This window comes from Rattus norvegicus, chromosome 2 (genome assembly GCF_021556685.1).
Source record: "Rattus norvegicus strain SHRSP/BbbUtx chromosome 2, alternate assembly SHRSP_T2T, whole genome shotgun sequence".
Taxonomy (NCBI): Eukaryota; Metazoa; Chordata; class Mammalia; order Rodentia; family Muridae; genus Rattus; species Rattus norvegicus.
The window spans coordinates 84,164,731-84,191,845 of NC_141535.1; the positions used below are offsets into that span (position 1 = coordinate 84,164,731).

At 46.5% G+C, this 27,115-nt stretch overlaps 2 protein-coding genes across 3 annotated transcripts in view; both read right to left on the minus strand.

The window, feature by feature from the left end:
• Window positions 1-10,450: 10,450 nt before the first annotated feature.
• On the minus strand, window positions 10,451-21,204 carry Ropn1l (rhophilin associated tail protein 1-like). Its single transcript, NM_001191086.1, has 5 exons — window positions 21,074-21,204; window positions 18,506-18,629; window positions 16,165-16,326; window positions 12,900-13,075; window positions 10,451-10,626 (listed from the first exon to the last, which is right to left on the minus strand). Exons 1-5 carry the CDS (start codon window positions 21,202-21,204, stop codon window positions 10,563-10,565), a joined length of 657 nt encoding a protein of 218 aa, NP_001178015.1. The 3' UTR covers window positions 10,451-10,562.
• A 2,348-nt stretch (window positions 21,205-23,552) lies between these two features.
• Window positions 23,553-27,115, minus strand: part of Marchf6 (membrane associated ring-CH-type finger 6) — a 79,384-nt gene continuing 75,821 nt past the window's right edge. For both annotated transcript variants that reach the window (XM_087618514.1, NM_001305274.1), the window contains 1 exon segment: window positions 23,553-26,965. In XM_087618514.1, coding sequence (XP_087474640.1) covers window positions 26,875-26,965 — 91 coding nt within the window. In that variant the 3' untranslated portion in view covers window positions 23,553-26,874.

A 27,115-nucleotide genomic window follows, 5' to 3' on the forward strand; every position in this document is an offset into this window, starting at 1 on the left:
TATAGCAATGAAAACAGACTAAGACATCTCCTACACACTTGGCGAATTATTTTCCATGAAACCTTCCTCTCAAATTCTATTCAAGTGTCCCTTGCAGGGATCCTGTCCTACATACCTTCCAATTGGGAACCAAGAAATTAACCTTCACCCCATCCTGACATTGCCCCAATCTTAGGAGCCACATTTCTCTTCTGCCTTCATTTTGAAGGCAGACTTCCTCGGTTTTTCTGCCATGCCACTAACATCCCGTTTCAACCAAATGAACTTGGACAAGGAGCTGTGTCTTCATCCATAAAATGTGATGACAGGAGTGTCTGAGGGTGAGAACTCAGTGGCATGCAAAGTTCCTTCTTGACCCAGGATGTGGCCCACAATGGGTCTGAGAGAAAAGCATTTCCACCCAAGCCCAAGTGCTATTAACCCAAACGCCTTTCCAGACTGAGGCTTCCCTGAAGAGCACCTTCCAGGCCCCTGGTGTGCAATGGCTTGCCCTTCTGGCTACATCCTTGCTAACTCCACTCTACGTTGATCTGAACATGAGGTTAGGGCTACGGTGGTAACTCACTGGGACATGAAGCTCTTCTGATCTGAGGTTAGCTGCCTCTAACTCAGCACAGGATACCACAGGACTGCTCCCTCCTGGTGGGGTGGCGGCAGTCACTCTCTACAGACCCCTGGCATCAACACGTCACATTGCTCAATTTATTTTACCTGTTCATTCGGTCTTCTGATGTCACAGAAAGGCAGCAGGGTGAGGAAAGATACCAGAAATGCTAGTTAGCATAGGGACCAGAGAGGGACACATATGTGGGTAGGTGAAAGGACCTGAATTGGGTCCTGAGTGTCTGTAGTGGTCTGAATAAAAATGGCTCCCATAGGTCCATAGGGAGTGGTACTATAAAGAGATGTGGCCTTGTTGGGGTGGGTGTGGCTTTGTTGGAGGAAGTGTGTCACAAAGGGTGGGCTTTGAGATCTCAGAAGCTCAAACCAGTTCTCTTCCTGCTACCTGCAGATCTGGATGTAGAACCCTCAGCTCCTTCTCCAGCACCCTGTCTGCCTGCCGGCTGCCATGCTTCCTGCCATGATGCTAATGCACTAAACCTCTGAAACTGTAAGCGAGCCCCCTCCAAGTGTTTTCCTTTATTAGAGTTGCCATGCTCGTGGGGTCTGTTCACAGCAGTAGAACCCTAACTAAGGCAATGTCACTGGCCTTTACTATAAAGAAGCTAAAGTCTTCTGTGGCTTCCCTCTGGGTGATCTTTGAGGAATCTCTTTGCAATCAAGGAGAGCAAGCTGTGCAGAGCAGGGAGAGCGCTGGGGCTCTGATTCAAGGCGAGCTCTGAGCCCATTTCAGTCTCAGCCACTGAGGCAGAGGATTCAGACATGCAGGTGTCTCAAGGGCCTTCAGACTCTTGAAGAAAAATGACTGACTGCGAGTTACTGAAGGAGCAGAGTCATTCTGCTCAAATGACTAATTTATATATTCATCTCCATTAATTGCTAAATTGAGATAAAAATCTGAGTACATTTGAAAACCATTTGTAAGTCAGATTTTTCTCACTTTACAAGAATTCACAAGTGTGCTAGCGAGTGCCAGGAAATAATAGCTGACCAGAAATTAAATGAGTGATTGGACCAAAATCATTTCTGTAGCAAATGTTTGGGTCTGGCTCCCTTCTCAGCACTCCTCTACAAAAGGGGATCACATATTTCCAGACAGCCCTGATTTCCCAGGAGTGCAGCTTTACATGTCATAAACATGGGATGAACATGGGAAAGAGCAAACCCAATTTATCTTTAGAGATCAGATAGATGGGTGATAGACAGACAGACAGACAGATATTGATAGGTTACTCACACATAGACAGTCAGAAGGACAGACAAGAGAGAGAGGCCAACCAACTACAATGTTAGATTGAAACCAAAAATCTATTGACCATCGCTGCAGCGACAAGGACATCTGAAATAGATTTTAAAAAGAAACCTTAGGAGGCTTTGCACTGGATGTATGACACACACCTGTAATCCAGCACACAAGCTCTCAGGAGGCTGACGAAAGAGGATTACCTGGCTTTAAAGTTCAGCTTAGGCTGCAGTGTGACCCTATCTCATAGACACAAAGAGATCAGTAGGTAAACGTACTTACTGTGTGAACGAGAGACCCTCATGGAGCCTCAGCACTTACATAAAAACATCTGAGCATGCCCACACATGCCTGTTTCCCCAACAGGAAAGGGAAACAGATCCCAGGGCCTTACTGGCTCCCAACCCAGCCTAAGCCGTGAGCTTCAGGCTCAGGGGGAAATCCTACCCAAAACCAAGGTGGAGAGGGTAACACCTGACATCAGTCAACATGGCCTCTAGACATGCCTGCAAGGACAAGCGCACATGTACACAGGAGGAAAACACACACACACACACACACACACACACACACACACACTATAACCCCCACCCCAACAAGCCCCCACTTGTCACTTCTGGCTTTTCTAATTCCTCATTGATAACTGCAACTTTGGGATAGTAAGCAGATATTTTTCAAACCCTTATGTGTTTGTCCATTTCTGTTGTAGTTGCTACAGTAAAATGCATGAAGCAGGATAACTTTATAAAGATCAAAGGGTTTCTGTAGCTCACAGGTTTGGAAATTCAAGGATGTGGTGGTCCTGGCAGAAGTCTGACTGTGGTGAGGATGTAGAGGAAGGAGCACATAGGAGAGGGAGAAATCACATCCCCACATGAGTCAGAGTCTAAGAGGCACGGAGGTAAGCACTAGAGGAGCCAGAAATGCTAACCAGGCGGGGTTGTTTCTTCGCAAGGAAGAGATGTATAACCTGTTTTCTACCCAGATGGATGGAAGCAGAGGTGGTTAACAGCCTGGTGAACTTTGCACTAAGTGTATGACCAAGACCATACCATGGACACTTAATCATGAGCTTGTCAACCTATAACCCATATTTATGGAAGATACCATGTGTACTTCAAAGAGGGTTTCTACGATATCAAGTCTAAGCTCTAACGTCCACCCAGGATTGAGTTAATTATCACCAAGAAAGTGTTTTTCCCAAATTGTGCTGCGCTTGAACATTCCTAAAACAACTGCCTGGCATCAGACTCTCAAAGTTTGAACCAACACCAGCTACTGAGCCATGCTGAACCAGATTTCCTTCTTGCCTCTCCTGGATCAACAATCTGCTGGTCATAATGTTTGCAGAGACCCTCCCAGGAGAGATGTTCTGGGGTCAGACTCACTCTCACAGCTACTCACTCATGTGAAAACACAGAGTCTCAGAATAATTACCCATACTCCTTTCTGAGAGGGGAGTTCCAGTGACCCACTGGACTTCAGTTAGGCTCTGACACATTGATTTTTTTAAGATTTATTTTTAATCATGTGTATCTGTGAGGGAGGTGGATACATGCAGGTGTAAGTACAGGTACCCTCAGAGTCCAGAAGAGGACTTCTCATCCCCTGGCATTGAAATCACAGGTAGTTGTCAGCTTCTCAGAGTAGATACTGAGATCTGAATTAGGTTTTCTGCAAAAGCAGCAAATGTTCTTAATCCCTGAGCCATCTCCCTATTATCCCATAGGTGCCATCTCTTAAACTCTAATATCTCCTAAAACTAGGATTCTAAGGACCCAGCTTCCAACATCCAATACTCAGGGAACAAACACAAGCCATATATAAGCCTTAGTTCCATGGCTTTCAAACACGAGGGCTGAAATATTCTGGTGTAGAGGTTCATCATTATCAGACTTCAACCGGAAAAGTCTCTTTGCTCCCACGGTGTTAATCAGGATGGGGTGACTGCCTCCTTTTCTCTTTCCCACACGTGAGCAGATCCTGGCTTCTCAGAATCTACAGGGTCTGTCGGGGTCCTCACAGATCCTAGCCTCCTATAGAGAAGCTTTATTTAAACACACCAGTTGCTTGGTCAGTTCTCTCCAACTGTCGAGTGAGCTATGACAGTTGCAACATGGCTGCTGGTACTTAAACCGTTTTTGTGCACACTTCCCAAGGTGATTATTAATCTGACTAAAAGCCCACAGCCTACAGCTATTTAACAGGAAGTCACTACAGGCATGGAGGATACAAACGGCTTGGCTTGTCACAGAAGTGTTAAAGTCAGCACGGGAAGGGAAAGTGTGTTCAGCAATAAGGGGAAGCAGAGCATTCTGGGACTGGGAGCCAGGTACACTAAGAGGAAGCCATCTACTTTTGGCTTAGAGAGGACTGAATTAGGTGCTAGGAGAAGTTACCTGAAGCTCCTAGGCAGAAAGTTGCCAGGCTGTGTGTCTGCCTGGCCCCTGGGATGCCTGAGTGCCACCAGCAAGTCTCTCAGGAGAGGCAGAACAGTCTGTTATGGGATCCCAGCCCATGCTCTTCTGGGCAAGAAGTAGTGAGTTCTGGGACAGATCCTGTGATTCTCAGTCTTCTGTATACCTAAACACTACTGGGGACCACGGGGAGTAGAGATCAGCGGTCCAAGAATCTGCCCTTCCCCTACACACCAGGCAGGAAGGGAATGGTTGAGCCCAGGAAGAGGCAGAATCCAATTTGGTTCCAAGTGAGTGCCAAGGGTACAAAGGGGCGGGAAGAGAAAAGACCTGGGAAATTTAGGGGGCGGTTCTTTACAAAGGCCTCCCACCCTGCCCCCGAAGCGATCCTTGATGAAGGAGAATGTCCTTGCTTGTCCAAACTGTTTTATTTATAGAGAATGTGAACACGTACATCTTACTCAGCGTGAACCAGGGATTAACTACCTTTTGCAGAAAGGAATGCCCAGGAAAGGAAGCTCATTGGCTAAACGCTCAGTGCATACCTAGATACCTTATCAGTGTGGAGAGCCCCAGGTTTTTTGCTATGTTACCAGTTGTCATGGTTCTCTCCGTGTGGTATCATGGTTACGTGTTCCAGGACAGGTAGAGTTAGTTTAGCAGGGAGCTGGCTCTACGCCTACCGTTCTCAATTCTGAGATTCCCTGGGGTTTTGAACCTGCTTCAACCTTATCAGCTCTTCTGTCTGGTACACGGCCCACGCAGGAAGTGTCATCTTTTATGTGTTACTAATAACACTACCAATCATCTCTCACCCCTTGGGGAAGCTCAGCCCCTCTGGGAGCCCAAGGCTTGCAGCTAGCACACCAGGACATCTGAACTGAGAGGCCAGGGCCAGAAGGTGCTAGCAGATTACTGAGCAAGAGATGAAGACAGAGCTTAAAGGTGACTCTGATGTGTGTGATGACTGGGGGGGGGGGGGGGAGTGGCATGGGGGTTGCCTTTGTATCCACTGCTGAGAGAGAGCCAATGACCCCCATTAGGAGGATGGGAGTGCAGCAGACAGGTACCTTTCTTCTTCAGACCTAGAGTCCACCATAAAGAACATTCTTGAAACCTAGTTTGAACCTGGCTGTTAAGCAATTACTCATAGGGCTTGAACACTGTTTACCATTTGAGATAATAGGTGTGTTCAGGTGTGAACTAGACAAGGGCCAGTGTAATGTCTAAGATCTCTTTGTTAGCAGTTCACGACCTAACTTACTAACTCATGTGTTAAAAGTCCTAACCCCCAAAACCTCAGAATTGTGACCATGTGTACCAAAAAGCTTTAAAATGATGTGTTGGGCTAGAGAGATGGCTCAGTGGTAAAGAGCACCAACTGCTCTTCCAGAGGTCCTGAGTCTAAATTCCAGCAACCATGTGGTGACTTACAACCATCTGTAATGAGATCCGATGCCCTCTTCTGGTGTGTTAGAAGAGAGCTACAATGTACTTACATATAATAAATAAATAAATAAATAAATAAATAAATAAATAAATAATGATGTGTCATTCAAAAGAGGTCATCACAATTGATCCTGATCCAGCATGACTCTTGTTAAGAGAAAATCAGGGCAGAGATGTGCAGAGGACACACAGGAAGCCAAGGTAACAGTTAAGTCAAAACTTTCCCTCCTGGAGTGAAGAGAGAGTCTCCTGAGATTCTTGGGAAGTAAGTGAGGCATGCAAGGCACAGGAGCTCCTGAAACTTACAGGGCTCAGGAGGCCCCGCCTTAGAGTTATATAAGTAATAATAATAGCTGGGTTTAGGAGACTCTCTAATCAGCTAAGCTGCCTCAAGTCAGTCAGGGAGCTCCAGGGAGCAGCTTTCATAAGTTACTACCTGTAGTAATGTTAAAAAAACAACCCATGCTATTGCCAGCTAGGCACTGGCCAGAGGTCTCGGTCTGTTCCCAGCCCGGCACATAGGCCAAGACCATATGTTTCCCTTTTGCCAAAGCCTGTCCCACCAAAGCTGGCTCTGCCTCTCCAGAGCTCCAAAATCATTCTCTCCTTCCTGAGGCTGGCTGCTGCCTAACTCACTCAGCACTCCCAAATTTCCGAGGCTAGCTGGGGTGCACTCTTGCAAACCCATGCTCTACCGCAGTTACCTTTTCCCTAGAGCTCAGCCAGGGAAAACACCAGGCAATCTTAATTTAGAATCAACAGATTACACAATCTCTGGATGCAGAAACTTAACATCCTAAATTCCCCAACTACTGTGTTAGAACCCTTCCAGTGGTGGATCCTGGTGGATCTGCCACCCGAGCTAACAGTCGCCCCCCAACCCCCACAGCCTACACGTTGGTTGCCTTGCCTCTGCAGTCCAAAAAGAAGTCCCTTCCTCCTGCCTTCCCTCTTACTCTCTCAGACCTGGAAGTCCCGGCTCCTCGTCCAATGATTGGCTTCTTGTATTTATTATTTGAATCAATTAGGGGACAATTCTGATATAACCACCAACCTCACAGGTTCTCCAAGATGACCTTGGTGGTGCCGTGCTTTGGTCAGTTGTTAATTCATGTTCCATTCGGGGTAGGGACAGACTTTTGTTGGCATCTACCCAGGAAGTCACAACCCCATGCAAACCATCAGGGACTTTGTTGGCTCTACCCAGGCTGTGTAGATTGCTGTGGCTGCCCAACTGAAATCATTTACTCCATCCCTAAGCTTCCTTGGTGTGTCTATCCTGCCCCCTCAAAGGCTGGACCTGGCTCAATAGGGCTAGGGCAGTCCTGGGCTTTTCCTGAGGCCCTGATGTATGGAGAAGGAACTAAGACCAGGTATGATTGTGGTAAGGCCAGGAATGGCCTGGGGACAGGGACCTAGTGGGGCTGTGGCTTTGGATCCTGAGAATCCTCTTCCCACCCTATGTTACTACGGTCATCAGTCCCAAGGCTGCTGTGTACTTGGTCTCTGTGCCCTTGAGGTATCCCTTTGTACAACACTGATTAGCTTCTTGCTGACTTTGTCCCACGGCATAATAGTTTTTGCTGACACTGACCTATTTTTCTTTTAGGAAAACTGTATGTAAGATGCTGCATTTCTTAATAAACTTGTTTACATGAGCCATCAGCTTGTGTAAGACGCCCCTAGTCCCAAACTTTCCTATCTTCTCATCCCCCGACCACCTCTCTCGGGAACCTGTCACTGAGGAATGACGTACTGGTCCAGATCACAGCTCTCTTCTCTTTTCTGCTTCCCCAAAGTCCCTATGGCCCTGTGTGGATGGTGTGCCTCCTGCATCTAGAAACCTGTCTCTCCCACAGTGTTTTTTGTTCTTCCTTTACCTGACTAGAGGTAACCCTGGCTATCCTTTTAGCACATCCCCTGAAGTAGATGCCTTGAGAGACAAGCCCAGTGCACCCAGACACTGTCTGTTGGCATGCCGTCATAGGGGGACCTCCAATGGGCAGGGCTTATGAGTGGTCCGGGGATGGAGGGAGAGAGGAAGTTAGCCATTTTTTTCTGAAAGGTTTAAGTATAGTTAAAGAGGGGCATGGTACATTGAAGGACATCCCTCACAGAGATGTGGGTATATCCTGACCCCTGGGGATCCTATGATTGTGGTCTTTAGAAAGGGAATAATCAAGAGGTAGGAGCCAGAGACATTACTCAGTAGTGGCTCTTGCCACGGAGCCTGACGGCCAAAGTTCCATCCTCAGGACCTACCTGGTGGAAGGAACTGACTCATGTTTGTCCCTTAGTGTCAGAGCACACACACACACACACACACACACACACACACACACACACACGCATGAGCAACACACAGATGCTCATGTAATAAAAATTTTTTAAAGGGTGATAGGATCACTGTCCTGTGTAGATAGGTCCTAACCTCCATCACAGGGGAAAATACAGAAAGGGTCAATTAATGACTACGGAGGCTGAGGTGGGAAGCCCCCAGTCATCTGGAGCTGCGTCCTCACTCTCTTTCACAGAGGGCATAACCGCCAATAGCTTGATTTTGATATGGGCCCTTAGTGTGAGGGTAAATCCCTCTTATTTCCAACCAAAATGGCGAAGTGCTAATTTGTTGCAGCAGTCACAAGAAAGCATTGGGGGCCAGAAGATAGCCAGGCATGGTAGCCTTTCCCTTCTCCTGCTACTGTGTCCCCATCAGTAAGGACTGATCTCCAGCTTCTTGTCTATTGCTAGCTCTAGGTTTGTTATGTTCTGTTGCTATGACAAAACACCCCAGGCTAGTTCTCTGTTACACAGGAGGCTTGCTTTCCGGTTCTGGACAGTGTCTTCCTGGCTGTGTCACAGCATGGCGAAACAGAAGTTCATGCTGCAGCTTCATCTCATGGTAACCGTCTCGGCATGCCTGCAATCCCAGCAGCCGGGTAGCTGATGCTGAAGGATCATATTGTGACCGGCTTGTGCTAGGATGTACCTAGACCACCTGACAAAACCGATATACTAAACAGTGATGGTGACCCCAGGATTCTGAGGGCTAACTGTGAAGCCCTCTGTGAGGGTTAGTCCTCTTAACTTGCTTTCACTGCGGATGTGACTGCCTGCTTCGGTGTCCCGTCACCTTGATGTGCTCCCTCCTGATATGCTACCACCACTCTGGACAACAGCTCCTGTCCCTGAGCCTTCCTGAAACCGCACGCTTGAATATCTAGAATACACAACAAAGCTGAGTTCTTAAAACACAAGCTTTTAAAATGAACTCGCCAGGCCTGGTGAGATGCTCATGGGAGGCACAGGCAGGAGGACAGAAGTTCAAGGCTAGCCTGATCTACAGATTGACCAGGTCTTTCAGGGATACAAAGAGATCCTGTGTCAAAAATATGCAGGCTGGAGAGATGGCTCAGCCATTAAAGGCTAGGCTCACAACCAAAAAAAAAAAAATATATATATATATATGTGTGTGTGTGTGTGTATATATATATATATATATATATATATATATATATATATATTAATATACATAACAGCTCTCAGGGCCCTACTTTCTTGGCTTGAAGACAGAAACACACTGCCTTATGCTGGTGTCCATCAGGGTCACAGTTTCAGCCTCTGGGTTCACACACGCACACAAATCACTTTGAGCTGGGCCCTGCACTTCTGACATCCAGGGCTCAGCTTTCCTGTGGTGAAGGCTCATTATGTAGTATGAACAAACAGGCCTTGAAAGTTAAACTCTGAGGGACCTGGCCCTGAGGCTTTGTCTCTGAACCACGAGCTGCCCAGTCTCAGATCTCAGAGATGTTTTCCAAAATTGATTTTATGAAACGCCTAGTGACTGACCTGACACAGCGATAGAGTTGTCTGAGCAAACCTGTGCGTGCAGGTAGTGGTCCTCCAGGCCAGGGGTCAGTGGCCCACAGCGGTGGTTCAGCATTCTACTGCCAAGTTACATTCCCAGACAAAACTCTTGTCTCTTATCCTACCCACCCCCACACCAGCTCTGCGATTTCTTGAGCCAGTTCTTGGTAAATTATAGTGCAAAGAAAATATCCTGTGTATTGTATGGATGCATCACCTGTCAATTAAAAAGCCTTTGGCTTAGGCAGGAAAGAGGTGGGACGTCCAAGAGAGAGAAAAAGGTTCTGGGCAAGAGCCAGGAAGGGAAGATTTGCCGGGAAGGTATGACAGAGAGCTGTGCATGGTGCCTGAGCACAGGTAACCAGCCACACAACAGGGTGTAGGTTAGAATCAATGGAATATTTTAAGTAATTTCCTAGGAAATATTTCCCCTCCTAGGAAGAGTAGGGCCTAGCTATATGGCCAAAGTATTTGTAAGTATATTTGGAGTCTACATCTTATTTCTGGGAGCATGGGGCTAGAAGAACCAGAAATAACATCAACATTATAGTTTTTAAAATGTACACATTTCATCAAAATAAGAATTCTGTTCCAGCTGTGAATGCCCTTGTCTCAGAAAGTTCCACTTCTGAGAGATTCTCAGCACTGAGAAGCCAACCATCTGTGTAGTCTTCTAGGCAAGAAAGGGCTGGACACTGAAAACTGCCCCCACTCCACTCCCTACCCTCTCCAGCTCCGTTTTCCCCCACTGTGAGGTCCTTCCACAGTGCAGTAAGAAGCAGTGACCAAGTGGCCCTGTGAGCACCTGCCACAGTACTGCTCCACTGAGAAAAACTCAAGTCACAAGTCACAAGGTAATGACAAGCTGTATTTGGCGCCAAGGTTTCGCAAAAGCTTCAACATTAAACGTGTTCCTCTCTGCATTAAGGCTCTACTCTTCAGAGCTTTCTCTTCAAGGCTTCCTATACTGGCTTTTTTCCAATGACGAAGTCCGAAAGTCCTATCATGCCATTCTTTCTAGATTCTCTGGATGGGAAACAGACACAGCATTAGAAACATTCTTTTTACAGGATATGAACCATTTTACAAGATTATCCCAACACTGAGCACTTAAGTTTCACCAGCCTCCTGCCAACAAGCACGAACTCTGGGCAGGACAGGATAGCTCTATTTTCTTGTACAACAATGGATGTTTATTTCCAGGTGAAATATCCATACTGTACCTTACATCTCCACACTCAGGAGGCAGAACCAGGCAGATCTCTGAGTTCGAGGCCAGTCTGGTCTAGAAAGTTTCTGGGCATTCAGAGCTATACAGAGAAACCCTGTCTCGAACAACCAATCAACAAACAACAAAAGCCATCCATGTCTGGGAGCTACTTTATACTAAGCAGTGATCACAGCACACCCTGGTTTTTGACACAGCAAGTGATCCCTCTAATCTTCCCATGCCTCCCGCTCACTCTAGCCAGAGAGGTCTCTGTTGCCAATGCCACCCACCCCAAAACTCCCCCTCTCCCCCCTCCCTCCCCCTTCCCCTCTCCCCTTCCCTTTCTCTCCCCATCCCCCTCCCTCCCTCCTCCCTCCCTCCCCTCCTCTCTCTCTGTCTCTGTCTCCTCTCTCTCTCTCTCTCTCTCTCTCTCTCTCTCTCTCTCTCTCTCTCTCTCTCTGACATAGGCCAGAGAGAACCAGGGCTGCAGAGCCCACATGGCTCCCTATGCCTCAACAGCTAGGACAGATCATGCACAGCACCACTGCCCACAAAGGTATAGATAGCAAGGGAATATCAAAAGCTGTCAGAACCAAGCAGGCAGCAAGTAGGTGACAACGTGAACGAACTGTGGGGTGGATAAATGTATTTGCAATAGGCAGTCATATAAGCAACAGTTCCCTCTATTTAAAAAGAGAAATCTAATTAAGAAGCTGAAGAGGGAGGGGCAGGAGAGGTGGCAGTCAAGCAGTCTGGCCCTGGCTTCTGGGTGTTCACCACATGCCATACCACAACTCAGGGGCGCACTCAGAGCACCCAAAGAGCACCAACCGGAAGGTCAATGGCCGCGCTTAGCCAGGCATCACATTACCTGGGCAGCCAGGCCAGCCCACAATGCTTCCTTGAACAACTACAGTGGGGATTTTTCAAGGTGAGTGCTAATGAGTACAGGACAAGCTGAAACCCCCCTTGGCCATTTAGAGCCCTTATCTCCAGCTGCTCCCCTTACAATACTAACCTATCCCTATTCACAGTCCTGCCCACCTCCCCACCCTCTCCCTGCAACCAGCCATTCACAGCAAGCCACAGACTGCACTTCTGTCTCCTAGTTACCTTTTAGTCTCGCTTCTGTCAACATTCTCATCAGCTGCCATATTTGGCTTGGCTGTCAAGCCCCCTCTCCTCCACACATCCACCTCAGTGTCATGGAGTCACACTTCCTGAGATAATCCTGGGGAGCATTAGAAAAGACCTAGCCTAAAAAACTTATGAGCTTCCCACATAGAAGTGACAAGCCCTCTCCAACCAAGATGGCAGTACATCCACATCCACAGAGAACAGGAACAGAACATCTCAGATGTGGGCGCCTCAGGCCACTTACTAGTCAAAGGCAGCCATGAGTGAAGTCAAGAGTGCCAAAGGACCTTCACTACTCCATATTCTATCAGTGTTGACAGCATGAAGACACAGTGTGTACAAGTCATGTGCCAGTTCCTCAAGTCCACATTGTAATTGGTAACACAGCGGTGTCCACAGGCGCAGCCAGGCTGCCCACTGCTGCCAAGTCACCTCTCTTTCATGCATTGGTGAGGGAAACTCCATCTGTTTAAAACTCTAGTAGAGGGGCTGGAGAGATGGCTCAGCGGTTAAGAGCACCCGACTGCTCTTCCAGAGGTCATGAGTTCAATTCCCAGCAACCACATGGTGGCTCACAACCATCTGTAAGGAGATCCGATGCCCTCTTCTGGTGTATCTGAAGACAGCTACAGTGTACTTATAGATAATAAATAAATAAATCTTTAAAAAAAAAAAACTCTAGTAGAATTGGGCTCTTCTGTGACAAGACATATTTTCTCTATCTAGTGTCAAGGAAGATAGAACCTAAGTCCCCATCCTGAGGGCACTGAGGAGACCAGCTGGGGGCTGCGGCTCTTCTGCTTATGGTCTCTGATAGGCAGTTCCCCGACAAGACTGTTGGAATCAAGGTGGACATCTGTGCCTTCCACCAGGGGCAAATTCTCAGCAAAGACGTGGGTGAAGGAGATTCTCCAACTGTCAACACGCCAGAAACCCACAGTTTTGTACTTACGACGTGTCTCTTAAATTGGCAAGATAGGTCTCGGTCTCCACGGCCGAGAATTCTGGATCCAATGCAGACAAGTACTGGTAAATGTAGGCAAACGTCTCAAAGGGAATGCGAGCGGGGCCACCCTCTGGGTCAGAGGTGAGGATCTCACACACGTTCTTCATGGCCGTGTTCAGGGTCTGAGCAGGGGATGGGACAAGGATGGGACACAGTCAGTCTCAGAGTCACAGAGATGACAAGCCAACACCAGAGACAGAAACACAAATGTGCTCTGAAAACAGTCTTCAGAGTGTTTTCTACACCTAAGCAACAAGAAAGATTTGACCAGAATGCAACAGAGCAGACACAGTGATTCGCAGATGAAATGCGAATGACTGCCACAAACAAGATAAGCACATCATCTTTAATCAGCAGCTTCCTCCACGTGCTTCTGGATTTGGAGTCTAGGGCCATTTAACCATAACCTTTAGTCAGTGCAGCCTGACTGGGTGCAGAAACAGACTCTGTGCCGTGTCAAGGCACACAGGGACCTAGTGCCCCTCTGAGCTGCCCCTGAAGAGGGCACAGTTGGCAGGACAGACAGCACTATGCATCTGTCAATGTCCCTGCTGTCCAGCCTTCAACCTCACTCATACAGAAGGCTTTAGGACTCTGTCAGGCCCAGGAAACTCCTCTATGACCTGTGAACCTCTCTCAGACCTGCCTACTGCTAAGCTCCCCAAGACGCAACCTAACTCTACCTGCACCCCACCTTCCACCTGCAGCCTGACCGATATTCTCAGCATTCTCTCACAGTTTATGCACAGGCTTCTGGTCTTTCTTGGAGGCCTGCAGAGTAACAATGACGCAACAGGAACGAGGTTGCAGAGAAACACTGTATGACCAAGCCTCAAACACTTCCTTCTTGCTCAATTAATCCATGAAAAGGGGGGTAAAATGGAGGAAAAAATGGCCCATAATAGATTCCTACCTAAAAAATATACAGGAACCAAGTTTCTTTCCTTTCTTCTGTACTGAGGTAGCACAGTGTCTTCGCTAGGGTTTCTATGCTCTTATTGTGATAACGTCATCTGTCACTTGCCACCTGCCTTCCTGCCACCATGGAGCCAGTGCCTGAAGTCATCATGGAACAGCATCTCACATTTTGTGCCCTTGCTTCCTGACTGGCAACGATCTAGCAAAAAGAGCTCCCAACACACCTACAAGCTGGCTTCTTCATCTCTCCTTTGGGAAATAGTTTTTAGAATGCAGAAAGCCAGAACTCCCTTGCTATCCCTACTGTGGGCTTGTGCATGTCCAGGCCACAGGGCCCCGTGTAACCCGGGCTCCACAGGTGGGTCTGCACGAGCAGTTGTGCTGTCAAGTGTGCTGATGGTTATGCTGGGCTTGGGTACCTCCCTGCCACACAGCCCATACTGAAACAGTTCACACTCCATGCCCGGGGAGAACAGATCCCCCCATACGGTCCAGTGGCAGGAAAGATACTGACACTGAGCCTATGTGCTACTGGGCACCTAAGAGAATAGAAGGCAAGCAAAGCAGTTAGAGCCAGTGAAGACTTAGGCTAGGGGACAGGAAGGACCCCTCTGTGAACAGTATGCTTTTTTGGTGTAAATTTATTTTGTAACAACAAAGTGGCATAGAATAAACAGGATCTCGGTTGTTTTCAAGTAATCACAGCAGAAGATGAAGCGCCTTCCTTTACAAAATGGCGCCACCTAGTGTTGATTGATGTACATGGCTTGGCCTTTTTCATGACTAAGATGAAGCCAACATCATGAATTAACCTGTTCTTTCTTGTTAAGAGCAAACTGTTGCACCTATTTTTAGAGGCATAAACTGTCAACACTAACCCCAAATGTTAGTATTCTCTGTTAATTTAATGTGAACTTCAGCGTTCCTGTGAGCACACTGACAGTTTCTGTAGTAATCACATTTGCCTTCCCTTTCCAAGGAATAATCCACTGGGCAGCCCAGCCCCTGTGAGAACACGTGTCAGCGTCTGGGCCTCCACACAATGAGCCCAAAGCTGACCAGAAACCACATATCCAACTATGGCTGGGCACACGGTCACCAGCCTGACACCTGCCTTCTCTGAAGGAACAGAGCTTCCTCTGACGGAGCCCACACTGCAGAAGATTCAGTCGCCTGTCCAACCAAGGACATGCATAAGCTACGCAGACAAAGGCACCCCCAACGCCACCAGAAATGAAGTTCCAGGAGACACCTATCTAGCTATCCCATCATAAAACAAAACCCAGCTCTGATGGTGTGCTTCCTGGGGCATTTGTCAATGCATACGTAGAAGGCAAAGGCCAGAGAAAGCAGAGATGGTGGCAGGAAAGGGCACGTGCAGCTGGGATTTTACTGTCAATGTCTCAGTGCCGGTGCCATCTGATGCAGAGTAACTCTGGACAAAGAAAAAAGAAACGTGAACACGGACCAACATTAGAGGAAGGAAGGACAGGAGCTCGTTCAGTGGTTACGGGCATTCATTGCCCTTCCCGAGGACCTGAGTTAGACAGACAGTTCTCCATTGAGAGGCTAACAGAGGATCCAGCACCCTATTGTTAAAGGCACATGAAAAATTATGAGTTATATACAGCTAGGTACTCAGAACTGACAGACTGAAGAGGCAATATAAAATATGTATCCAGACAGAAAAAAATTAAAAAGGTTGCTTCTCCTTCTGAAACCCCTTTCTTCACAAGCACCAAGTGTTCTCTTAACCACAGGGTCTTCAGATTCCAGCCTCCCTTCCAAGCTCTGCCCACATCCTCCCACTGCAGCCTCCACTCACCTCACGCCTAAATCCCAGGCCCACAAAGGCCACTGCTCCCCAACTGAGGACGATTAGTCATGTTGCCATCTTATTCCAAAATTGTTGGAGTTCCATTGTAATGCCAGCAATGTTACACCATACCTACTAGTTACTACTGGATTGTAAGTCAAATACAATGTAGTTTTATGTCTCTTCCCACAGACGAAGAAACCTGTTACCAGCTTTCAAACGTATACTGCTCAACCAAAGAACTCATTGGTAGATCCCATCTGAAAGCCTAAATATATCCCAAGTGTGTCCAGATGTTTCCTCCATGCCCAACATCTTTGGAACTGTGGTTTTTAAATCATATAACTGAGGTCTGGGAAAACAACATTAGTTAATAAGATAATCAACCTGTTTTCAGTAGCTACTGAAGCCCAGTCTGACATGTAGTCAGACAGATGATGAAATAACAATATTAAGATAACATTTGTAGGTACCTACCCCACCCAGTGAGCTACATCCAAGTGCTAAAAATTTGATCCATTCCATTTTGTCTTCACTCGGATCCAGATCCACGATTGCTCTGAACTTTTCTACTGGAAGGCACAAATTTTTCCACTTCTTCTCAAGATCTGCTAATTCCACATATTGTTTGTGGCTACACTGTTTAGAAAACACAATATTACACACTCAATGTAAGTAGAAACTCTGTGAAACCAGAAAAATGCTTCTGAAGACTTTAACTCATAACAAATAACCATCATATGTGTGGGAGATGTGGACTGTACCATGTGACTGTGGACTGTGCTGTGTGACTGACTATGAACTGTGCTGTGTGACTGACTATGGACTGTACTGTGTGACTGACTATGAACTGTACTGTGTGACTGACTATGGACTATACTGTGTGACTGACTATGAACTGTACTGTGTGACTGATTATGAACTGTACTGTGTGACTGACTGTGGACTGTACTGTGTGACTGACTATGAACTGTACTGTGTGACTGACTATGGACTGTACTGTGTGACTGATTATGAACTGTACTGTGTGACTGACTGTGGACTGTACTGTGTGACTGACTATGAACTGTACTGTGTGACTGACTATGGACTGTACTGTGTGACTGACTATGGACTGTACTGTGTGACTGACTGTGGACTGTGCTGTGTGACTGACTGTGGACTGTGCTGTGTGACTGTAGACTATACCATGTGACTGAACTGTACTGTGTGATTGTAGATTGCACCATGTGACTGTGGACTGTACTGTGTGACTGTGGACTGTGCCATGTGACTGACTATGGACTGTACCCTGTGACTGTGGACTGTGTCCACCCTGGTAAGAAGAGCTAGGAAGGGAGATAGGGGAAGGGCGTGCCAGGATGAAGCAGGTAGATGGATATTAGCAACATTTCAAAAGAGAAGAGGCTAGAGGATGGCTCAGTGGGGAAAGTGTTTGCCACTCAAACACCCACCTAAAAGCTGAGTGTGGTGGCATAGACTTTAAAATGTGGGACCCAGTCCTGCCTAAAACATTGTGCTCCAGGTGTAGTAGTTCCTTAGTGGTACAGCTGCCTATAACAAGATGGCCCTGTAGAAGCTGTCAAAAACAACAGCACAGTCACATTCCCTCAGCGTGTAGCTGTCACCGATGCTGCAGGAGATAGCCATAGTGGTCACTTTTCCCACCACCGCAGGAGCCACCCCTGAAAAGCAGCTGTCCATGGTGACTGCACCTTTCCTGCCTCAGCCTACAACTTTCTTGAGGCAGGAGCTGTCTCTCAGGATCTGCCCACAGTGGCAGTGCCTCCTCTCCAGCCTCCCCACAGCAGTGCCACAGAGACGACACCTCAGCAAAAGCTGGCTTCAGCAGGGAGAGACTTTCCACCCTAACCCATGGGCCTGATGCAGGGAAAAGGGGGGTGAAAAAAGCGGCCAATCCCTGAGCAGGAAAACCCCCAGTCCCTGAGCTCCCCAAGATCAGGACTTGAAATCCCACCACCCCTCAATCTGGAAACCTCTGTCCTGAGAAGCTCCACCTCTCGGAAATCCTATATAAAAGCACTGCCTCTTTGTCTAGCTCATTGCTCTCCGCTCCCAGGAGCAGAGGGTAGCCATCCTCGGATTCATCCCTCCATACTGGACACTCTAATAAATCTCGTTCATGAGATTTTCCACCTGGTGTGACTTTCTCGTCGGAAGAAGACAGGAAGACAGGAAGCAATGAAAAGAAGAAGAGAAGACATGAAGGAGGGGACCGAGACTCCTCAGCTCCTCAGCTCAGCTGGGGATTCCCTCCTGCGACACACACACACACGCGCACACACACACACACACACACACACGAGAATAAGGGAGCACTTACAGGAAAGGGTGAGTGGAGAAAGAGGAGTCAATGAAGAAAACACACCCCACAGTGGCCTCCTGAAATGAGCACTCCCATGGGGAGCACATGGTCCCTACTGTCCAGAATATCTCCAAGTTCAAAACTAACTTCAAAACTAGAGCAGAATGCCCACCTGTACTCCTAACACTCAGGACGCTGGGTTACGAGGGTCACCTCAAGATTGAGGATCTCTGGGACTACATAGCATGTTTCTATCTCTCCAAAAAAAAAAAAAATGAAACAAATCTCTGGTGGTTTGTTGATCTCCAACACACATTCACAAAATAAAAATAAAATCTATACATGAAAAAGCTAGCTCTTGGGGTTCTTTCCAAGAAATAACGTCAGATTTAAACATGGCAGAGCAGGCCTGGGGACAGTGGGGAGGCATCCCAATGTTTCAAGAGACACAACGAGGTACCAGCAGCATGGGCAGTGAAGAGGTTCACCCACCTGCTTGTGCAGGACTTTCAGGAGTCCCTGGGTCAGGCCTGTGTCAGTCTTCTGTGTAGCCACAGGCATTTCAATTCTGTCCTTTACGGGAAGTGGGTCTCCTCGGGACAGGGCTGAAAAATACCTGGAAGGAGAGACATCACTGAAGAGATCAGCACAGAGGCAACACTCTCTCGTCACCCCAGCAGATGTGCTGGGAGCTCCCAAAGCCAGCGGACCACACTCAAATCCCGGGACCTTGGCTGGACAACCTCCTTGAACTTCACTGTGCACTGTGGGTTCTCTGTCTGCAAAGCAGACATGCTGATTGCTATCTGAGGGTCCTGGAAGCACCAAGTGACAGAGAGCTTACATGGGAACCAGGAGAGCCTCACTGAACTGTGGTTCATCTCCCTTCTTCTGAGTGCTGTGTTTCTTTGTTTTATATATATATATATATATATATATATATATATATATATATTTTTTTTTTTTTTTTGAGCTGAGGACCGAACCCAGGGACTTGTGCTTGCTAGGCAAGCGCTCTACCACTGAGCTAAATCCCCAACCCCAATATTTTTATTTGTGTGTGTGTGTGTGTGTGTGTGTGTGTGTGTTGTGTGTGTGTGTGTGTGTAGGTGCAGATGTCCATGTCCAGGAACTGGAGTCACGGTTGGCTGTAAACTCTGTAATGTGGGTGCTAGGAGTTCAAGTCAGGTCCATCAGGAAAGCAAGCAAATACTTTTAACGGTGCCCCATCTCTCCAGCACTCCATGCCTAAGGCTATTCCTTTTCTGAGACACTCTTTTTTTTTTTCTTTTTCTTTTTTTTTTTCGGAGCTGGGGACCGAACCCAGGGCCTTGCGTTTGCGAGGCAAGCGCTCTACCACTGAGCTAAATCCCCAACATAGGCTATTCCTTTTCAACAGCTGCTTTCTGGGCTATGTGGCATTAGACAGCTCTACACGTTCACTTGGAGGTGGTGTGGGCATACACAAAGGTCATCTACTTCCCGCTTTCCATCTTTCCCCGTCCTGCCTGCCACCCTCCCACCCCCAATCGTTCCATTCCAGGTCACTGAAAATGCTTAGGCTGGAGGCAAAGGAGGCACAGAAATGGCTCAGGGCAACAACTCAGGTGGATTTCTATCAGATTTGACCAGAGGGAGGCCTTGTGCCAGGCAGGGTCTTGAGCCACAGTCGTTAACCAAAGAATTTGTACAGGAAAATGTACGTGAAAGTAAGCACCAGGGCAACAGGTGTGTATATGAGTCCCCAGAAACCTCTAAGTCTGTAGCATGGGTGTATGCGGAAAGTGGAGACTGTGTAGATCAAAGATAACCCCCTCTCTCTTCACCCCTCAGGGTCAACTCTGCCTACAACTAAGACTTGTGCTCCTCTCTGTGGTTTTGTTAATGATCTAAGGAGTGGTTCGGACAGCCATGAGAGAATCAGATGCAGAACTGTGGACCTATCGGTCCAGGCCCCATTTGTGGCTTGGCAAACTCACACCCATCCTATAGTCACCCTCATCACCAATCAAATGAATCATGGAGTTCTTGAGCAAGGCCTCAAAAAACTCTCTCGGAAGTATTATCAAATGTGCCCGGTTGGGGCAGAGTCTCGGAGTGCACATAAACTTTTATAAAAAGCTAGCCCTTTCTCTAAGGCTTAAGCGTAATATCGTAGAGGGGACATTGAGAGAACAGTCAAAGGTGGCCCTGACAGAGCTAAATAAGAGACATCCAGGTCCTTTCCCTGGGGCCTGTGAGAGGTACATCTTTGCACGATTAAGGACTTTAGGTGGAGAGCTATCCTGAACAAACTGTATGGCTCCTAAATGCATCACAGGAATCCTCAAGGAGAGTAAGGCAGAAGAGAACCCATGGATTGTAGAATGGCCATTAGAGTGCAGTTCCAACAGCTGAATCAAATATGGAAGCCGCCACCCCAAAAGCCTGTTGCCTGCTTCAGATGATTTGGGGTTTTTACCTCCAGAGATGTTGTTTTAAAATAAGTTAAGTTAGGGGTTGGGGATTTAGCTCAGTGGTAGAGCGCTTGCCTAGGAAGCGTAAGGCCCTGGGTTCGGTCCCCAGCTCCGAAAAAAAAAAAAAGAACCAAAAAAAAAAAATAGGTAAAATAAGTTGAGTTATTAAAACAGCCAAAAGAAATGAAACCACCTTATACAGTTCAGAGAAAGTTAGCAAAAATTGGCTAAAAATATTTATTCTCGTGATTTAAACAGTGGCAGAGTTCTCGTGTAAAAACCGAAAGAATGAGTGGTATGACTATACTGGCCAGGCCCAGGGTTCGTGTCCTTATTTCTAGAGTATGAAGGTTTGCTAGCTGTGAGCTGTGCTAGCCAATTTTCTCAGGTGGCAGCCTTCGCATACCTCAGCCTCAGTGGGGTTGGGGGAAGGAACTTAAGTCAGTTGTTCTGAGCGGTTTCACTGTAACATCCCTGTAACTTTTTTTTTAACTCAGCGGAGCCTCTTTTAGCCCCGCGGTTGGTGTGCAAGCTTTGTTAGTCTACACCCACAATGTAGGCGTCTGTACTCGGTAACCGGGTGAGGTTCCCAGGCCGGCCTTACCCTGCCGACCACTGCAGCACGTCCGCCGGCTGCGTACGGATGGCAGCCTTGGTGAACTGCTTGAGGATGTCCGGCAGCTCCGGGGGGATGTGGATCTGCTGCGCGCAGAACATGGTGTCGGGCAGCGGCATCGCTCTGGGCAGACCGCGGCGGCCGGGGACGATCCGCTGTGCTGCGTGGGGAGAGGCAGGGTCAGCGCAGCGCAGCGGGCGGCGGGGAGGGCCTCGGCGGGCTCCGCTTCTAACCGGCTGCTCCGCCCCCTCCTGGAAACTGAGGCCCAACCGCCCACAGCACCTGGAGCGCGCGATTGTGGCGTGCGGTTTCCAGGCAACCTGAGCTGCGCAGGCGCACAGCCTCGGCGAGCAAGGGGCGGACGTCCGGCCCGTAGTCGCGGTGACCAAAGTTTCTACAGAGGGGAGAGTGCAACAAAACAGCTTGTTTTCCTAAAATTCAGAGGCTGAGCTAATCTGGACCCCACGAGATCGCAAACTGTCTTCGGGATAGACCAGGGTCTCGGCTTGGCGTCACCATCTGTGAATCCATTTGGTCCACACACCCACTGTATGAATACACATTTCCAAACCAAAGCAGCTTTGGGAAAAGAAAAAAAAAAAACAAAAAAACAACAACAACAATAACAAACTGATAGAATGGGCAAACAAGGATTCTCAGACACTGTAAACAGAAATGTGCGTTTATCTGGGGACTACAGAATTTTCTGATGACTTAGCAGTATAATTTATCCTTAACGGGGGTGGGGAGTAGGTATAAAGGAGTAAATAATAATGTCCATTATGTAGCTCGGTAGGTTAACTTTTATTAAAAGAAAAACAACATAATCGGATAAAACTTGACATAGTTAAAATCTGATGTGGGGGCTAGTGTGCTACAAAATTTCTGCGACTCAGTATGGGGTTCATTTGAGCTGGGAACTGGAGACATCCCGGACAACATTTAGTGTTTCAAGAAGCAACAAGTCTGTCCCCACCCACACCAACACCACTACCACCACCGCAAAAATTAGCCACAAGACCGGTGAAGCTGAAAAGATTGTAAAACCTCCAATCTGGGTTTGCAGGTGTCCTTTTATTCTTAAATGTCTCATAGGTATAAATTGTGACAATTAAACTTGTATTTTGCTGTTGTATCTAAAAAATGTATGCCTAGCTTGACATTGAACTAAATTTTTTTACCCTACAGAAATTAGCATTTGGGGTTTTACTTAGAACTAGAAATATTCATTTGTACATATCTGTAAATGAATGTTTGCTTTTCATTCTGTTACTTCATTTTCAGCATCCATGCACCATTGTGAAGGATCCACTGTCTACATGTGGGAGTTGTCTGCTTTACCACACTGTGGCAAGGAAATGGCCTCCTAAGCAAAGAACAAATGACTGTGGTTCCTGAGCAAGAAGCTCCTTCCTCCTTCAAGTATGTCCTAAAGCATAAATGAACGGGAACAGAAACTTTAGGCACTGTTATATACATTTTTTTAAAAAGTCTTAACAATGTAAACTGATGCAGACAGGCCTGTGCCTTGGTGACTGTCTACCTGAGATAAAGGCAGCAGGCAGCAGGAGGCTGATGGAGGATTAGGTGTGTATGTGTGCAGACCTATAGAACCCACTGAGGAAGCAGCTGGGTCCCGGTGTCTCCCCAGTCCTGTGTGCTGGCTCAGGCGGCTGACTTCTCTCTCATCCCTCTTTTGGTTACTATCTGTTCTCCACTTGTGGTCCTTGGAGGCAGACATCTTCAGTCACTTGACACATCAACTCTCCTAATCACTGTGTTTCCAATGAGTAGATATAAGGTGATAACCATTTCTGAGTATTGATTTCCTTTGATGAAGACTCAACTTCACAGATTAAAGATGTCTGTGGCTCAAAGAACATTTTCCCACTGCTCCTACATTAAACAATGTATTAATAACTGGGTGGAGATGAGAAAAATGTTGAAAGCTTTTGAAAAACTTGAACTTAGAAACAGAAAAACTAGAAATGGCCCCGAAAACCAAAAGATCTCATTATCATAAAGGAGAAAACCCTTTCATTCTCAGGCATGCAGGCAATGGGCATAAAGTGGTTGCTGACGTGTCTTTTATGAGCCTCCATCCCAAAGCGATGGCTCATGGCACGAGGAGAGGTTTCAGGCCTTCCAGTAAAAATGCTCTCCACTCCCGTGCATGGGCAGGGACAGAGGTGTCCTCTGCAGCTACACTTCCCACCCACTGTCAGAGTACATGATGGAACTCCGAAGCTTCAGGTAACTTTTCCTTTCCATTATAAACACCTAGCTATTTCTAAATTTTAGTAATTTCTTTTGAGGTGGGGCCTTTCTGTCACTCCAGCAATCCCCTTGCCTGTTTCACAGTAAGCTGGGGTACACATATGTTCCACAGTACCAGCCCCATACCTTTCAGAAATTAAAAGCAATCTTACATCAAAGTAAAAACACGCAACCAAAAAGAAAACGAGGCTACAACTAACATTCACTTTATTCAATTCTGTTCTCTTAACTCAGAAGGCAACAAATGACCACATAAAAAAGGGAGCATTTTTGAATATATACACATAAAATTGATCTGGGTACAGGTGTTTACTGTAATAGAAAACTGACATCCCACATCACTAAGTGTTCTAGTTCATTCCTACAACAGACACCCCTAGGCCTTAGTCATTCGTTTCCATCTAAGGTTCTATAGGACTGTCATGATTACAAAATGAGGCACTCATACAGACAGGAATGGAGACATACATATACATGTATACTGTCTTATTTTTATATTAACGCCAAAGCTATTATTGGAGAGTATCTGAAAGAAGCCCTTGCTCACGGCAGCTGTTTAAATGTTGACACAACAGCAGTAAGCTGAAACAAAACATCTGATTGACAGGGTAAGTTAAGTGTGTGGAGACTGGGCAGTTAGCAAAGACTGTAAAGCCCCCACAGGTGAGGTCTTCTGTAACACTCCAGCGGTACTATGTTCCCTCGCTCCCCTTGACAATGACTCAACAGGTACGATCCTAGAGGACTGTTTTAACAAGAACTTTGAACATCACAATGTAGAATGAGGCATCACAGTAACGAGCCTGATATTCTCCATCCCAGAGAGGAGAGGAAGGAGCTAATTTGGAGCACCGTGACAAGTGCCAAATTCTTGCATAATGGCACTGGCTCCTGTGTCTGCAAACACAACAGGGTACAAATGTCCAATGCATATTTTGTCTTTGTCTTAAAATTTCATCAGCTCAACCTAAATTTAAGAATACACTCTAATGAAGCATTTGTGCAACAAAAAAACAATGCACCTAATAAACTCATTGGAGGACAATAACTCTGTTCCTCGAGGGGAAGGCCTGTCTGAGAATTCACAGTAATAACAACCATACTGAATGCTGACATAAAAATGACTGCTCACATATCCTACCTCCTTCCCCCCACCAGAGAACAGGAGTGGGGGCTGGGACCACAACTATAAACATGGAACTTTAAGGCTAGCTACACACAAATTTTACATTGGCATTTTCTTTAGTTTTCATCTAAACTATTAGGAGTTTGTAGTTTAAAATCAAACCATAATTTGTTAATAACGAACAACTATACATTTCAAAGTGACCATTTGATAACTGGTCATGTAAAACTAATCCCAAGTGGTGATTTGTCTTCAAATTATCGATAATAAAGCACAAAGATCTTTCCTTGTAAGCTTCCTTGAAGACTGGGTGTTAGCCCAATTCAAAACGATGCAAAACTCTTTATCTGTAAACTTCCTGTAAAGACAGGCAGCAAATAGGAACACCTTCTGAACTGAGGGTTTTAAATGTTTATGATATTGTTGAATAAAACCTGTATGTCACCCTAGCAAATGTTATGCACAATAAATCCTCATGAGGATATTATCTTACTGAAAGCCACTAGACAAAACACAACTGTAAACCCAGGAGGAATTCCTCAGTAAGAGAGCAGAGACCTCTGCCAATAAAGGGGGCAAACTTTGGTAATCTGTACTGTTTGTATTTGTTTTCAGCAAAACATCTAATAAGGTTCACTTAAAATTTTTAACCTTGTGGTAGATCCATAAATTCTTTAAAAATTAAAAATAAAGCCTAAATGTTATTTGCCCAATACACCACCATCCTTTTCCTCAAGAGATTAGGTTTCAAAGACATATTCCCATTGACAGGCGGCACTGCATTTTAAAAGGCTAATTCTCTGTGGAAGGACAAAGCCTGAGAGTGAAGGTAGATTTGCTAGAAGACCCTTACTTCATACTTCACACAAGAGAAAGGCCATCACACAATGACAGTGTAACACTGGATCCCATGGCAAGCACTGCTTCTGTTTAATATAATGCTGCTTTAAAACAAAGTATCTGCTTATCACTTAGTGAATTTAAGAACGACAAAAAGACAAAATCAAAAAGAGAACAAAACCAAGAAGCATTGCTCTTAATCTTTTGTTTGGCTTTGTATTTGGAGGTGGGGGGTGAACCCTCAGACCTTTCCAACTATGGGTTTAATACTCCACGGAACTCTTTAGAGTCTATGAAAGCTTCTAGCACTATCCTTACAATACACCTTTACCATTAAACACTTGGACGATGTACAATCATCCTCATCTTTTAAACTTTAAACATGAAGCCTGGGCTAGGGGGAACCAGGCTTCCTCTGAGTATTAAATTCTCTAAAATCTCACAGCATTTCTCCAATGCAACTCTTTCCTATGGTGAAGGCCAGCTCAGTCTGCTTCCTTTCAAACAAATAAAACTTGGTTTTACTTGCAGTTTATTGTAAACAAAATGCTTTAGAAGAGGGCTTCCTGGTGCATTCACCGAGCCTCAGCTGCAGTGCGCTGCCAGCACGGCAGATGTTCTGCTCGTCCTCCCTGATGCAGTCAGCCTCACACCGCAGCCTAGGGCCTCCACCTCTCACAACGGTGGTGTTGGTGATGCTATCTATCCCCTCCGATTTCTCATCTGGCATGACACTTTTGGCCACTGCTGACAAAAAGAAAGAGCTGCGTGGAAGGGGAGGAGGCTAATAAAACTCTTCATTTGTAGTTTACCTTTCTAAGGATAGACATGCCCCTAACAAGCACAAAAACCCCAACTCCCAATGCTGATCACTAGGAATATTAAATTATCAAAATTAAAAGTAATATCCTCACCTAGCACAACATACTATACAATATTACAAACACAGACACATGAAAACAATCAGGCAGTAGAAAATGTACAACAGCTTTGGTGTTACATTTAATAATTCCCAAACACGACTGTCTGTGAGGCACTCTGTCCGTGTCCCTTACCACAGGCCCCACTGCTCAGTCGGCTGCTGGTAAGGACTGACCAGCCAAGGGCAGGATGCAGTGACCTGGTGAGAACTGCTGGCAACACCATGCACTGCGCTCCGAAAGATGTCACTCGCTCTTGCCTATACACTACTGCTCTGTGGCACATTTCCTGTCGAGATCACAGCAGGTCCAAAATAAAGTGACAACTAGATTTAATAAATTAATATACATTTGTTAAAGATGTACAATGCACATTCTGTTTAATCCAAGGTTTTAGGGCATCAAGGAACTCCTATTTACACATGTACAGATCTCAGACAGCAGTGATGTCGGCAGATGCAGGGAGGAGCAGTAGTGCCGGATGCGCTGCTCTCTGAATGCTGAGGACACAAGTCAAGTACATTTAACTTAAACACGCTGAGATCACAGGAGAATCTCCAAGTGAGAAGTCCACAACAAAGGACACGAAAAGGCAAGGAGAAGCTCAAGGAGCTGAGACAAGCACTTTATTCTTGGGACGACACCGGAGGTGGCGTAGATGGGCCTTGCTTGCCAGATTTGCGCTCATAGTTCACCAGGCGCTGCCCCACAAGGTACCTAGGGTACAAAAAGAGGGACGTCACTTTCCTGTGTACCTCACACATACATCATTCTTCAAGGGTAAATTCTTCCAGTGACACCTTGTTAACTGTATTCAGATCAGCTAACTAGCAACCTTTCAAGAGGCGGGCTACAGGAGCGTCTAGA